Raw genomic sequence first — 13,261 nt, forward strand, 5'->3', positions numbered from 1 at the left:
TTAGGAGAGTAATTACTTAGATTCTAATTTTATAAATAAAATCCTCCCTTTCCTCATAGTTCTGTACTTTTATAAGTAAGAAATTTCCATCTGTATTAGCTTATTAATCTATTATCTTTGTTAATTGGGAAGGAGTGGGGAATGAGAACCATATGCTTCATTAGGCTACCATTTTAGTTTCAGTGTAACTTTAAATAGCTTTGGATGGGAATATTTAAATATATTAAAGCAGCATATTAAATTTGACCTAGTTAATAGTTCAATCTTTTTACTGTCAGTTCTTTAATTTTTTCATTTGTTTTATATATTTAAGCAACTGATAATGTTTTGAATAGCTTTCATGAGGACTTAGTTGTTATTTTTGAAATGCATTGCAAATTATACAGGTAAATGAAATAATTATATGTTTCTCTTATTTAGCAATTACAGAGGGATCAACTTCGGATGAAGTTACTTCAGACAGAAAGTTATCAAGTGTAGCAGGATGCTATCTACAATGTAAGAAGAAAAACAGTTTGTTTTCCAAACTCCCGGAACCTTCAATATCCAAAAAGTTAAATAAAAAAAGCCACCAATATTCTAGCAAAATTATGGAGGAGACTGATGGCCTTGAATCTAAAAGATCAAAACATGCTTGGGAAATAAGAAAATTTCTGGGTGGAGTAGGCAGCAGTAATGTAGGAGTCCAAGAACCATATTCAAAGAATGGCATAAACTTTAAAAAACATTCAGAGAAGGGTGAAATTCATGACTCAAAGTCTAAACCACAAAGCTTGAAGAGTAGTGCAAGCCTCAGCAAGTCTATGGACAAAAGTAGTATTTCTAGTATCCCCAAATTTCAGAAGTCAGGTGTGAGAAATTGTTCCAGCCTCCTAAAACAAGTTTCGTCTATGGAAAAAACTGCACTTAATGCTTTGGGTAAGTAAAAATCTAGGTTCTTGAGTTCTTCAGTCATCTCAGAAATAAATAGAATGAATTGATTATTAGATAGTTACAAGCATTTCAATTGCTAATACCTTGGGTAACCACCACTTCTTTTTTTTTTTTTTAATTTAAAAATTATTTATAGAGATAGGGTTGCCCAGGCTGGTCTCAAATCCCTGGCCTCAAGCAATCCTCCTGTGCTGGCCTCCCAAACTGCTGGGATTACAGGCATGAACTACCATGCTAGGCAAAAATTCTGGAAATGTACAGTAGTGATAGTTGCACAACTTTGTAAATGTGACCAATGCCACTGAATTGTATGTTTATTTGTTATTTATTTTTTTGAGTCAGAATCTCTTTCTGTCACCCAGCCGGGAGTGTAGTGGCATAATCCTAGCTCACTGCATCCTTGACCTTTTGTGTTCAAATGATCCTCCTACCTCCTCAGTCTCCCACATAGCTGAGAGCATAGGTATATGCCACCACCCCCAGCTAACTTTTGTTGTTGTTGTTGTAGAGACCATGTCCCACTATGTTGCCAAGGCTGGTCTTGAACTCCTGACCCCAAGCAGTGCTCCCGTCTTGGCCTCCCAAGGTGCTGTGATTACAGGTATGAGCCACCTGTCCAGCTTGCCACTTCTGACAGATAGACAATATTGTGATTTTGATGATAATTCCTTTCCAGATGCCCCCTTTAGGGAAGAACTTAACTTTTCCTGAGAAGCTTGTTCAGTGATTAATTAGAGTCGTTAACATTCCCTAGAAAGTACAAGGCCTGGCGTCTTTTGGAAATGTTTATTTTATAATTTATTAAATGTTTAAACAAGTAGGAAATCTATGTGAAATTTTTGCTTAGAGTGCTGTAATTTCTATAATATTCATAGTACTTCAGGTATTATCTCTTATGGAAGGAGAATATTAGGAAAAAATTATACTATGTATCTAGGTCTCCAAGTCTGTATGAGTTTTCTCAAAGATGAGCAGTGGTTTCCCAACCAATATATTTTCTCTCCCTGTGCTACTTTTATCACAGAAACACTGTATGTGGAACCTGATTAAACATTCCCTCCTTGTAGTCCTCTGCTGAAGTTACTTAAGTCATATTTATTCTGTAAAAAAAAACTTACTGACCTTTGTATTACATTTAGTATTTAAGGTAATAGGTAAAATGATTGTTTAGTGAAAAATCTGTGATTCATACATTAATGCATAATTCAAATAACTCAATGGGAAAAAATCTGATCTATTAAGGAGGCACGGTGATGATCATCCTGATTTTGATTCCTTTACCAATGCACTGCTGCTACTTTGTGCCTCATTTGTATTTCTGGGAATTCCTTTTATTTCAATAAGAATTAAAACCTTAGGTTAAAAGAGTAATGAAACAGCAGACAGACATGGGTAGAAGAGGCCATCAGAAGAAAATAATATCTACCTTTCTCATGTCACTAAAATAAAATAATGTCACCTACCACTGCCACACTTAGTGCTCTGAATATAGAGAAGTATGAAATAGTTTCTCTGGCATAACTTCCCAAAACAAATTGATGGTAATTGAGCTTTTATGGAATATGACTACCTTATGATTTATATTAAAGCAATTCTAACTTTTCATTTTTAAATAATTTTACATTCTTAAGAGACACAAAAATAGTACAAACATTTCCGTATGTTTGTACTCTCTATCTAGCTTTCTCAAGTATTAAGATATTACATAACCATAGTACATGATCTAAACCAGGAAATTAACACTGATGCAATACTACTTACTGAGCTACAGATCTTATTCAAATTTTGTCCGTTGTTCCATGAATGTTCTTTTTCAATTCCAGGATCTAATCCAGAATCACCCATTACATTTAGCTGTCACTTGTCCTTAGTCTCCTTCAAGCTGGGATGGTTCCTCAATCATTCATGACCTTGACACCTTTGAAGAATATTGACTAGTCATCTTGTATAATGCTCTTCATTTTCAATTTTTCTTTTATTCCTTCACAAATAAATTTAGTTTATATATTTTTGGTCAGATTACCTCAGAAGTGATATTGTACCCATGTCAGTGCATCATAGTAAGAAGCTCATGATGTCCATGTCTATTTGCTTCCAAGATTTTATTTTTTGAAGGTTATGAACAGAAAACATGGTAGAGTAAATTAATGGGAAGGTAAAGAACTCTACGTTTTTGTTTGAAATTCTTCAATTTAAACAAAACACTTTGGTTTTTTATTTTTTGGACTCATTAATTTTATACACATACACATAGGCTACAGTGCAGGGTGCAATAGCCCACTGCGACCTCTGCTTCCTGGGTTCAAGTGATCCTCCCACCTCAGCCTCTAGAGTAGCTGGGACTACAGACATGCACCATCATACCTGGCTAATTTTTGTATTTTTAGTAGAGACAGGGTTTCACCATGTTGGCCAGGCAAGTCTCAAACTCTTGACCTTGAGTGACCCACCTACCTCAGCTTTCAAAAGTGCTTGGATTACAGGTGTGAGCCATCATGCCTGGTCCCATTAATTTTAATTAGAAGCAAGCAGCATTGGCTGGGCCACTGGAACAGGCTGTTCCTCCAAACAAGTAGTTTATCAGTGTTTATAGAATGTTAAGACAGTTCTGTGTTTGAGTTATAAGAGAGAGATTAAATATAATATATAACAGGATATGGAGAGATAAGCAGTCCTGTAAAATCTCTAAGGTAATATAAAATAGATAAAACTTGTTCTCTGATTTCTAAAGCTTTTGAGTATTAATTATTCCTTTTGACATGTAAATTCGGTTGCCTAATAGTTTTCTACATTTTGTATATTTAGAAAACTTTCCTGAAGCTGTCAGTGAACCTCAAGAAAATTACTTTGCAGCAGAAGGACTTCAGTCTATTTTGCCTTCAGTAAGAAATACTTTATTGGATAAAGAATTCCAGAAGATTGTGACAGACACTACTAGAAATGGTGAGAGACTGATAACACTGGTTTCCGAGAAAATTAGATATTTTATGGGATAGTATTAAATATTGGAAGAGTTCCTCTCAATTAGAAATTAGGAATGGGACAGACTGGGCCATTCTTAAGAAAATTCAGATATAAAAATGGAAAATAGTAAAAAAAAAAAATTCCTGTAAGTTCTGACCAAATGGATGGGTATAGAGGGTGTAGGCCTTTCATAGTTCCAAATCATTTCAGTAAAGCTCTTCATCACTATCCCTAGCTGTGGCTATTAATAGTAGGGTGGTACTGGGGAAACTGATCCAGTTGTAGCGAGGTTCAGACAGTAAGACCACAATATCTAAGGGATACAGAAATTTCTAAGCAAATAGCCCAAGAGTCCAAAGATTAGTAATTGGAGATTACAAAATACAGGTAGAGTTAGATCCAGTGATGCTTAACAATTAAGCCATGCAGTTAATTAACATTAACATTTAGATGTTGAATGGCATACCCCAGTCACCAGCCTAAGTTAAAGGCAGAGTTTAAGTTTCTAGGAAGGGTGTTTATACTAGAGAAGTTGTTTTTATTAGTAACTATGACTTTTCCACAACAGAAGTTCAATTGAGGAGAGGAAAGAGATATTTTGGGGAAAGACTGATTTCGGAATAACATTAGAAATGAATCCTCAGAATCTGGGTACAATTTCTTAGCTAAGGCCAATCTGAAAGAAGATTCAATTAAAAAATATAGAGAGAGTGGTGGCACTTAAATTATTGGGCCCTTTTTGCTGCTTATCAAAATTGACATGATCACTGTGAGGGTTTATATCTAAAAATAGGTCAAACATTGGACCACACGAATATTAGGGAGTTAGGGATGGGGATACTTGGTTCTGTCAGGGTTGGTTAGTATTGTTAAGGTGTCTTAATGGATAGCATAGTAAGTGGGACTTCAAGATGGTATGAAATAGACTCCTTAACTCTCTCATGGTCTGTCTATATGGACATCTTTCTTTTTTTCTATATCTGTTAAGGAATTAATATTTAACCCAGTCCTTTGCATGTAATAGATATTGAAAAAGCAGGGATTGTATCTTTCTTATTTTTGTATTCTCGGTACCTAGCATGATTCTTGGTACTAAGAAGCTCTCAATAATTGTTGAAATGAACTGACATAATCTAGAAAGAACTATCGTAAGAGACATGATATGAAGGAGAAATAGGATGATGAAATGAAGGATTAAATAAGTTTTAAAAGTAGTTGTATTAGAAAGCTACGGTAATCAAAACAGCATGGTACTGGTACCAAAACAGAGATATAGACCAATGGAACAGAACAGAGGCCTTGGAAGCAACGCCGCACATCTATAACCATCTGATCTTTGACAAACCTGACAAAAACAAGCAATGGGGAAAGGATTCCCTGTTTAATAAATGGTGTTGGGATAACTGGCTAATAGTGTGCAGAAAGCAGAAACTGTACCCTTTCCTGATACCTTACACTAAAATTAACTCCAGATGGATTGAAGACTTAAACATAAGATCTAACACACACACACACACACACACACACACACACACACACACACACACACACATTGTATTAAAATGTAAATTTACCTTTATGCAAAAATACACCAGAATGTGTAATCTAAACTCTTTTTTTAAAAACAGAAAATGGAATGGTGAAGTTAGGTGACTTTACAAGTGCTCTCACCAAGGAGAGAAGTGTTACTAGATGCAATGGTAAGTAGGAAATTTGTTTTAAAATGATTTAGAGGAAAGAGAAATGTGTTGAGAAGAATTGGATTCAATAAAACTGGGCTTGCTTTTGGATGGATACTTAATAGTTGTGTTACTCTTAGGCAAGTCAATTGCCAGTTTTTTAAAACTTGCTATGTCAGGGTAATAATAGCTAACTTGTTTACCTCACAGAGTTGTCATGTGAATTTTGCAAGCTGAAGAGTACTGCATAAATGTATGGTGATAATGACAATGAGGAGATCAAATAGGTAGTTAGCCATATTGATTAGGAATTGATGGGTGATTTGGTTTCTATTTTTTTTCAATGGACTTGTTTGAATGAAATACTGGTTTGATTCACCTTTGATATGGCAAATTTTAAAAAACAGCTTTATCAAGTTATAATTTATGTATATAAAATTCACTCGTCCACTGATTTTTATTGAATTTATTGAGTTGTACAGCTGTTACCACAATATCCTTTTTTTGCTTGCAATTTTTAAATGATTAAATACTTTTTAGTAAGATTAAAATGATAAATGAAAGATATTAAGGCTTGCTATTTTATTTTTTTCTGTTTATACATATGCTGAAAAAGAAAGATAAACTTTTTGTCTCTTTCCAAAAAAATTCCCCAGATAAGGAAAAAAGTACAAAGCAAAAGATTTCCTTTTATACTTACATGAAGAGACTTAGGTTAAAAGCTGCATTGTAATTTATCATTTCTGATGGATGTAAGTGCTGAAATGTCTGGATTTTTTGAAAACAATATTAGCAAATAGATTTATTTTAAATAAATGTTTCTTTATGTTCAGTTTGTAAGCAAGTAGATTTCTTGAATGCTTCATGTAACCATTCATTCACTCAGTCATTGTTCTATGGTTATTCTTGTGAAGTATAAATGTCTTGGTCATACCTGATGATTTTTCCCCCATTGTGCTATTTTTTAATTTTTAATTTTATTTTTAATTGTGGTGAATAACATATAACATACAATTTACCTTCTTAATCATTTCAATAGCAGCAGCTATTGAATTAGCAACCAATCTCCACAACTTTTTAATCTTGCAACACAAGTTCCCATTCAGCCTCTGACAACCACAATTTTATTTTCTATTTCAATGAATTTTACTATTCTACATATCTGAGAGGAATCATAAGTATTTGTCTTTTTGTGACTGACTTATTTCACTTAGCATAATATCCTCAAGATTTATCCATGTGTAGCATGTGTCAGAATTTAATTGTTTTTTTTGAGACGGAGTTTCGCTCTTTTTACCCAGGCTGGAGTGCAATGGCGCAATCTCGGCTCACCGCAACTTCCGCCTCCTGGGTTCAGGCAATTCTCCTGCCTCAGCCTCCCGAGTAGCTGGGATTACAGGCACGCGCCACCATGCCCAGCTAATTTTTTGTATCTTTAGTAGAGACGGGGTTTCACCATTTCGACCAGGATGCTCTCGATCTCTTGACCTCGTGATCCACCCGCCTCGGCCTCCCAAAGTGCTGGGATTACAGGCGTGAGCCACCGTGCCCGGCCAATTGTTTTAAAAAGCTAATTAATAGTCTGTTATATGTATATAGCATATTTTGTTTGTTTATTAGTTGATGGACATTTAGGTTGGTACTGGGAATAGTGCTGCTGTGAACATGGTATGCAAATATCTCTTTAAGCTCCTGCTTTTAATTCTTTTTAGTATATATTCAGAAGTGGACACAATCCAATTTTATAACATTTCTATCACTCCTGTTTATTCTCTCATGCCCATTTCCCATTTTTAGTTAATCCAGCCTTCCACTCCCAGGCAACTGTTTATCTGCATGTACATCCTGTCTCTACAGATTTGCCTATTTTTGACATTTAATTTAAGTGAAATTATATAATAGTATAGTCTTTTGTACCTGACCTTCTTCACTTTGCATAGCATATTTTTTAATTATTAAAAAATATTTATTGTACTTTAGGTTCTGGGGTACATGTGCAGATCATGCAGGATTGTTGCATAGGTACATATATTGCAATATGGTTTGCTGCTTCCATCCCCCCGTCACCTATATCTGGCATTTCTCCCCATGTTATCCCTCCCCACCCTCGCCATCCCCTGCTGTTCCTCCCCTGTGTGCCCCTCCCCTCTGGACCCCAGTGTTTGATGCTCCTCTCCCTGTGTCCATGTGTTCTCATTTGTTCAACACCTGTCTATGAGTGAGAACATGTGGTGTTTGATTTTCTGTTTTTGCTTCAGTTTGCTGAGAATGATGGTTTCCAGATTCATCCATGTCCCTACAAAGGACATGAACTCATCATTTTTTATGGCTGAATAGTATTCCATGGTGTATATGTGCCACATTTTCCTTGTCTAGTCGATCATTGATGGGCATTTGGGTTGGTTCCAAGTCTTTGCTATTGTAAACAGTGCTGCAATGAACATACATGTGCATGTGTCTTTATAACAGAACGATTTATAATCCTTTTGGTATATGCCCAGTAATGGGATTACTGGGTCAAATGGAATTTCTATTTCTAGGTCCTTGAGGAATCACCACACTGTCTTCCACAATGGTCGAACTAATGTACACTCCCACCAACAGTGTAAAAGTGTGGGTGTTTCATAGATGCCCTTCATCAGTTCAAGAAAGTTCTCTACTTTTCCTAGCTTATTGAGAGTTGTTATCATTAATTCCTGTTGGATTTTGTCAAGTGCTGTTTCTGCATTTATTGAGATGATCATGTGGTTTTTGCTGGAACCAATTTTGGTGTTTAGTTGAAACTCAATAATCCTTTTATTTTATATTTTTAATTTTTGTGGGTCATAGTAGGTATATATATTTATGGGTTACATGAAATATTTTGATATAGGTGTGCAATGCATAATAATCACGTTAGGGTAAATGAGATAACCATCACCTTAAGCATTTGTCCTTTGTGTTACAAACAATCCAATTATACTCATACTTATTTTTAAATGTACAACTTATTTTTGACTGCAGTCACCCTATTGTGGTAGCAAATACTAGGTGCTTTTAGTATATAACATTGCTGAAGTGATTTATATTTTTGTTAATTTAGCATTAGAACTAAAATTCATCTTATTAGTGGTATTTTATTTTTACTTATATTTAATTCTTATTAGCATACTCCTTTATTTTCAGTGTTGCCTGGTGTCATTAAAGCCACTGATAAAATTAAAGATAAAGATGTGGATTATGAGGATCTAAATACTTGTCTTCAAAATTTTGGTATTTACCTTTCTAAGCCAGAATTTAAGAAGATCACAGAATCGACTGAAGCTGGTGGTGAGTGATATATTTTCAGGCAAACTGTGTTGACACATCTGGAAGGAGGGTCAACTTGTTATTTTTTTCCTTAGAAAAATGATTAATTTTTTATTATAAAAAATTAATACAAAAATTATGAAAATACTCACAAGTACAACAAAACACTCAAAAGCCCATTATTTAGAAATGACCAGTATTAATAGTCTTTTTAATTAAAAAAATGTTTAAATTTCTTTTTTCTTTTTTTTTTTTTAAATTGCATTTTAGGTTTTGGGGTACATGTGCAGAACGTGCAAGATAGTTGCCTAGGTACACACATGGCAGTGTGTTTTGTTGCCTTCCTCCCCTTCACCCATATTTGGCATTTCTCCCCATGCTATCCTTCCCTAGCTCCCCCCCTACTGTCCCTCCCCTATTCCCCCCAATAGACCCCAGTGTGTAGCACTCCCTTCCCTGTGTCCATGTGTTCTCATTGTTCATCACCCGCCTATGAGTGAGAATATGCGGTATTTCATTTTCTGTTCTTGTGTCAGTTTGCTGAGAATGATGTTCTCCAGATTCATCCATGTGCCTACAAAGGACACGAACTCATCATTTTTGATTGCTGCATAATATTCCATGGTGTATATGTGCCACATTTTCCCAGTCCAGTCTATCATCAATGGGCATTTGGGTTGGTTCCAGGTCTTTGCTATTATAAACAGTGCTGCAATGAACATTCATGTGCATGTGTCCTTATAGTAGAACGATTTATAGTCCTTTGGATATATACCCAGTAATGGGATTGCTGGGTCAAATGGAATTTCTATTTCTAAGGCCTTGAGGAATCGCCACACTGTCTTCCACAATGGTTGAACTAATTTACACTCCCACCAGCAGTGTAAAAGTGTTCTTATTTCTCCACATCCTCTCCAGCATCTGTTGTCTCCAGATTTTTTAATGATTGCCATTCTAACTGGCGTGAGATGGTATCTCAATGTGTTTTTAATTTGCATCTCTTTAATGACCAGTGATGATGAGCATTTTTTCATATGTTTGTTGGCCTCATGTATGTCTTCCTTTGTAAAGTGTCTGTTCATATCCTTTGCCCATTTTTGTTTGTTTTTTTCTTGTAAATCTGAGTTCTTTATAAATTCTAGATATCAGCCCTTTGTCTGATGGGTAAACTACAGAAATTTTTTCCCATTCTGTTGGTTGCCGATTCACTCTAGTGACTGTTTCTTTTGCCATGCAGAGGCTGTGGAGTTTGATTAAGTCCCATTTGTCTATTTTGGCTTTTGTTGCCAATGCTTTTGGTGTTTTGGTCATGAAGTCCTTGCCTACTCCTATGTCCTGAATGGTTTTGCCTAGATTTTCTTCTAGGGTTTTTATGGTGCCAGGTCTTATGTTTAAGTCTTTAATCCATCTGGAGTTAATTTTAGTGTAAGGTGTCAGGCAGGGGTCCAGTTTCTGCTTCCTGCACATGGCTAGCCAGTTTCCCCAACACTATTTATTTAACAGGGAGTCCTTTCCCCATTGCTTGTTTTTTTCAGGTTTATCAAAGATCGTATGCTTGTAGATATGTTGTGTTGCCTCTGTTGCCTCTGTTTTGTTCCATTGGTCTATATCTCTGTTTTGGTACCAGTACCATGCTGTTTTGATTACTGTAGCCTTATAGTATAGTTTGAAGTCTGGTAGTATGATGCCTCCCACTATGTTCTTTTTGCTTAGAATTGACTTGGCTATGCGGACTCTCTTTTGGTTCCATATGAAGTTCATGGTGGTTTTTTTCCAGTTCTGTGAAGAAAGTCAATGGTAGCTTGATGGGGATAGTGTCGAGTCTGCAAATTACTTTGAGCAGTTTGGCCATTTTCACGATATTGATTCTTCCTAACCATGAACATGGAATGTTTCTCCATCTGTTTGTGTCCTCTCTTACTTTGTTGAGCAGTGGTTTGTAGTTTTCCTTGAAGAGGACCCTTACGTTCCTTGTAAATTGTATTCCTAGGTATTTTATTCTCTTTGTAGCAATTATGAATGGCAGTTCGTTCTTGATTTGGCTCTCTTTAAGTCTGATATTGGTGTATAGGAATGCTTGTGATTTTTGCACATTGATTTTATATCCTGAGACTTTGCTGAAGTTGCTTATCAGTTTCAGGAGTTTTTGGGCTGAGACGATGGGGTCTTCTAGGTATACTATCATGTCATCCACAAATAGAGACAATTTGGCTTCCTCCTTTCCTATTTGAATACCCTTTATTTCTTTTTCTTGCCTGATTGCTTTGGCTAGAACTTCCAGTACTATATTGAATAGGAGTGGTGAGAGAGGGCATCCTTGTCTAGTGCTGAATTTCAAAGGGAATGCTTCCAGTTTTTGCCCATTCAGTATGATATTGGCTGTTGGTTTGTCATAATTAGCTTTTATTATTTTGAGATACGTTCCATCGATACCGAGTTTATTGAGGTTTTAGCATAAAGGGCTGTTGAATTTTGTCAAATGCCTTCTCTGCATCAATTGAGATAATCATGTGGTTTTTGTTTTTGGTTCTGTTTATGTGGTGAATTACGTTTATAGACTTGCGTATGTTGAACCAGCCTTGCATCCCCGGGATGAATCCTACTTGATCATGATGTGCTGTTGCAGTCGGCTTGCCAATATTTTATTGAAGATTTTTGCATCTATGTTCATCATGGATATTGGCCTGAAGTTTTTTTTTCTTGTTGAGTCTCTGCTGGGTTTGGGTATCAGGATGATGTTGGTCTCATAAAATGATTTGGGAAGGATTCCCTCTTTTTGGATTATTTGGAATAGTTTCAGAAGGAATGGTACCAGCTCCTCTTTGTCTGTCTGGTAGAATTTGGCTGTGAACCCATCTGGACCTGGGCTTTTTTGTGTGGTAGGCTCTTAATTGCTGCCTCAACTTCAGACCTTGTTATTGGTCTATTCATAGTTTCGGCTTCCTCCTGGTTTAGGCTTGGGAAGACACAGGTGTCCAGGAATTTATCCATTTCTTCCAGGTTTACTAGTTTATGCGCATAGAGTTGTTTGTAATATTCTCTGATGATGGTTTGAATTTCTGTGGAATCTGTGGTGATTTCCCCTTTATCGTTTATTATTGCATCTATTTGGTTATTCTCTCTTTTCTTTTTTATCAGTCTGGCTAGTGGTCTATTTTGTTGATCTTTTCAAAAAACCAGCTCTTGGATTTATTGATTTTTTGAAGGGTTGTTTGTGTCTCTGTCTCTTTCATTTCTGCTCTGATCTTAGTTATTTCTTGTCTTCTGCTAGGTTTTGAGTTTTTTGGATCTTGCTCCTCTCTTTCTTTCAATTTTGACGATAGGGTGTCAATTTTGGATCTCTCCACTCTTCTCATGTGGGCACCTATTGCTATGTATTTTCCTCTAGACACTGCTTAAATTTATTTTTTAAGTAGTCTTAGGCAAACAAAAAGAAAGCAGAATTTGTGATATTGCTATCTGACAAAGTAGAAGTCATTCTTCTTTAATGCTACCTGAAAAGCATTAAATGGGGGAAATAAGGATTCATTATTATGTCAAAGCCTACAATTCACAATAAAGGTATATCAGTTTTGAGTATCTGTGCCCATATAACCTAGCAGCAGCTCTTCTAAAGGGAAAGGGTGAAAGTGGCTAGACAGGAGATGGGAGTTATAGGTGAAATAACCATGTCTATAAGTTGATAATTGTTGATGCTAGAGATAGTACATGGACATATTACACTAGCTTTTTATTTTGTATATATTTAATGTTTTCCATAGTAAAAAGTAAAAAAAGGAACAAATCTAAGTTGTATAATACCTGTATAGAGAAAATAAGACTTTGTGAAGACATTAAAATCTAGATAAATAAGGAGGTATCCCATGTTTGTGGATTCAGAGACCCAAGACGGTCAATTCTCTAATTAACCTATTTATTCAAAAGAATTCTAATAAAACTCTGACTTTTCTGTAAGCTAATTCTAATATTTATATGAATGACCAAAGGCTAAGAATAGCTAAAACATTCCTGAAGAAGAACATTTGTGGAAATATGTGTGGGGGGGAGTGAGGATTGTGGGGGAACTTGCTCTCCTGGATATAAATACTCCTGATAAAGCTATAGTGATTAAACAAGTATGAGAATGGTACAGGGATAGAGAAATTTACCAATGGGACAAGATAAGGAACTTCCAAACATATCCACAAACATACATGGCAATATATATGATAAAGTGGTGGGTCACTGGGAAAAGAAGGACCATTTAATAAATGTTACTGAAATAATTACTTATTCGAATGGTAAGAATAGAGTTAGATGCCTGTCTCATACCATATTCAATTGAAATTTCCAGGTGTGAAACTAAGTTTTAGAAAACAAATAGAAGAAAAATTTTCTGACTTAGGAAGGATTTTTAA

The 13,261-nt window shown here is 35.6% G+C and overlaps 1 protein-coding gene across 5 annotated transcripts in view; it reads left to right on the plus strand.

Annotated features, from left to right (window-relative positions):
• Window positions 1-13,261, plus strand: part of EFCAB3 (EF-hand calcium binding domain 3) — a 466,563-nt gene that overhangs the window by 46,908 nt on the left and 406,394 nt on the right. For all 5 annotated transcript variants that reach the window (XM_035300329.3, XM_035300331.3, XM_078373418.1 and 2 more), the window contains exons 11-15: window positions 421-918; window positions 1,442-1,534; window positions 3,739-3,876; window positions 5,526-5,597; window positions 8,742-8,885. In XM_035300329.3, the coding sequence (XP_035156220.3) occupies window positions 421-918; window positions 1,442-1,534; window positions 3,739-3,876; window positions 5,526-5,597; window positions 8,742-8,885 (945 nt within the window). The remainder of the gene's footprint in view (window positions 1-420; window positions 919-1,441; window positions 1,535-3,738; window positions 3,877-5,525; window positions 5,598-8,741; window positions 8,886-13,261) is intronic.

Source organism: Callithrix jacchus, chromosome 5 (genome assembly GCF_049354715.1).
Source record: "Callithrix jacchus isolate 240 chromosome 5, calJac240_pri, whole genome shotgun sequence".
NCBI lineage: Eukaryota > Metazoa > Chordata > Mammalia > Primates > Cebidae > Callithrix > Callithrix jacchus.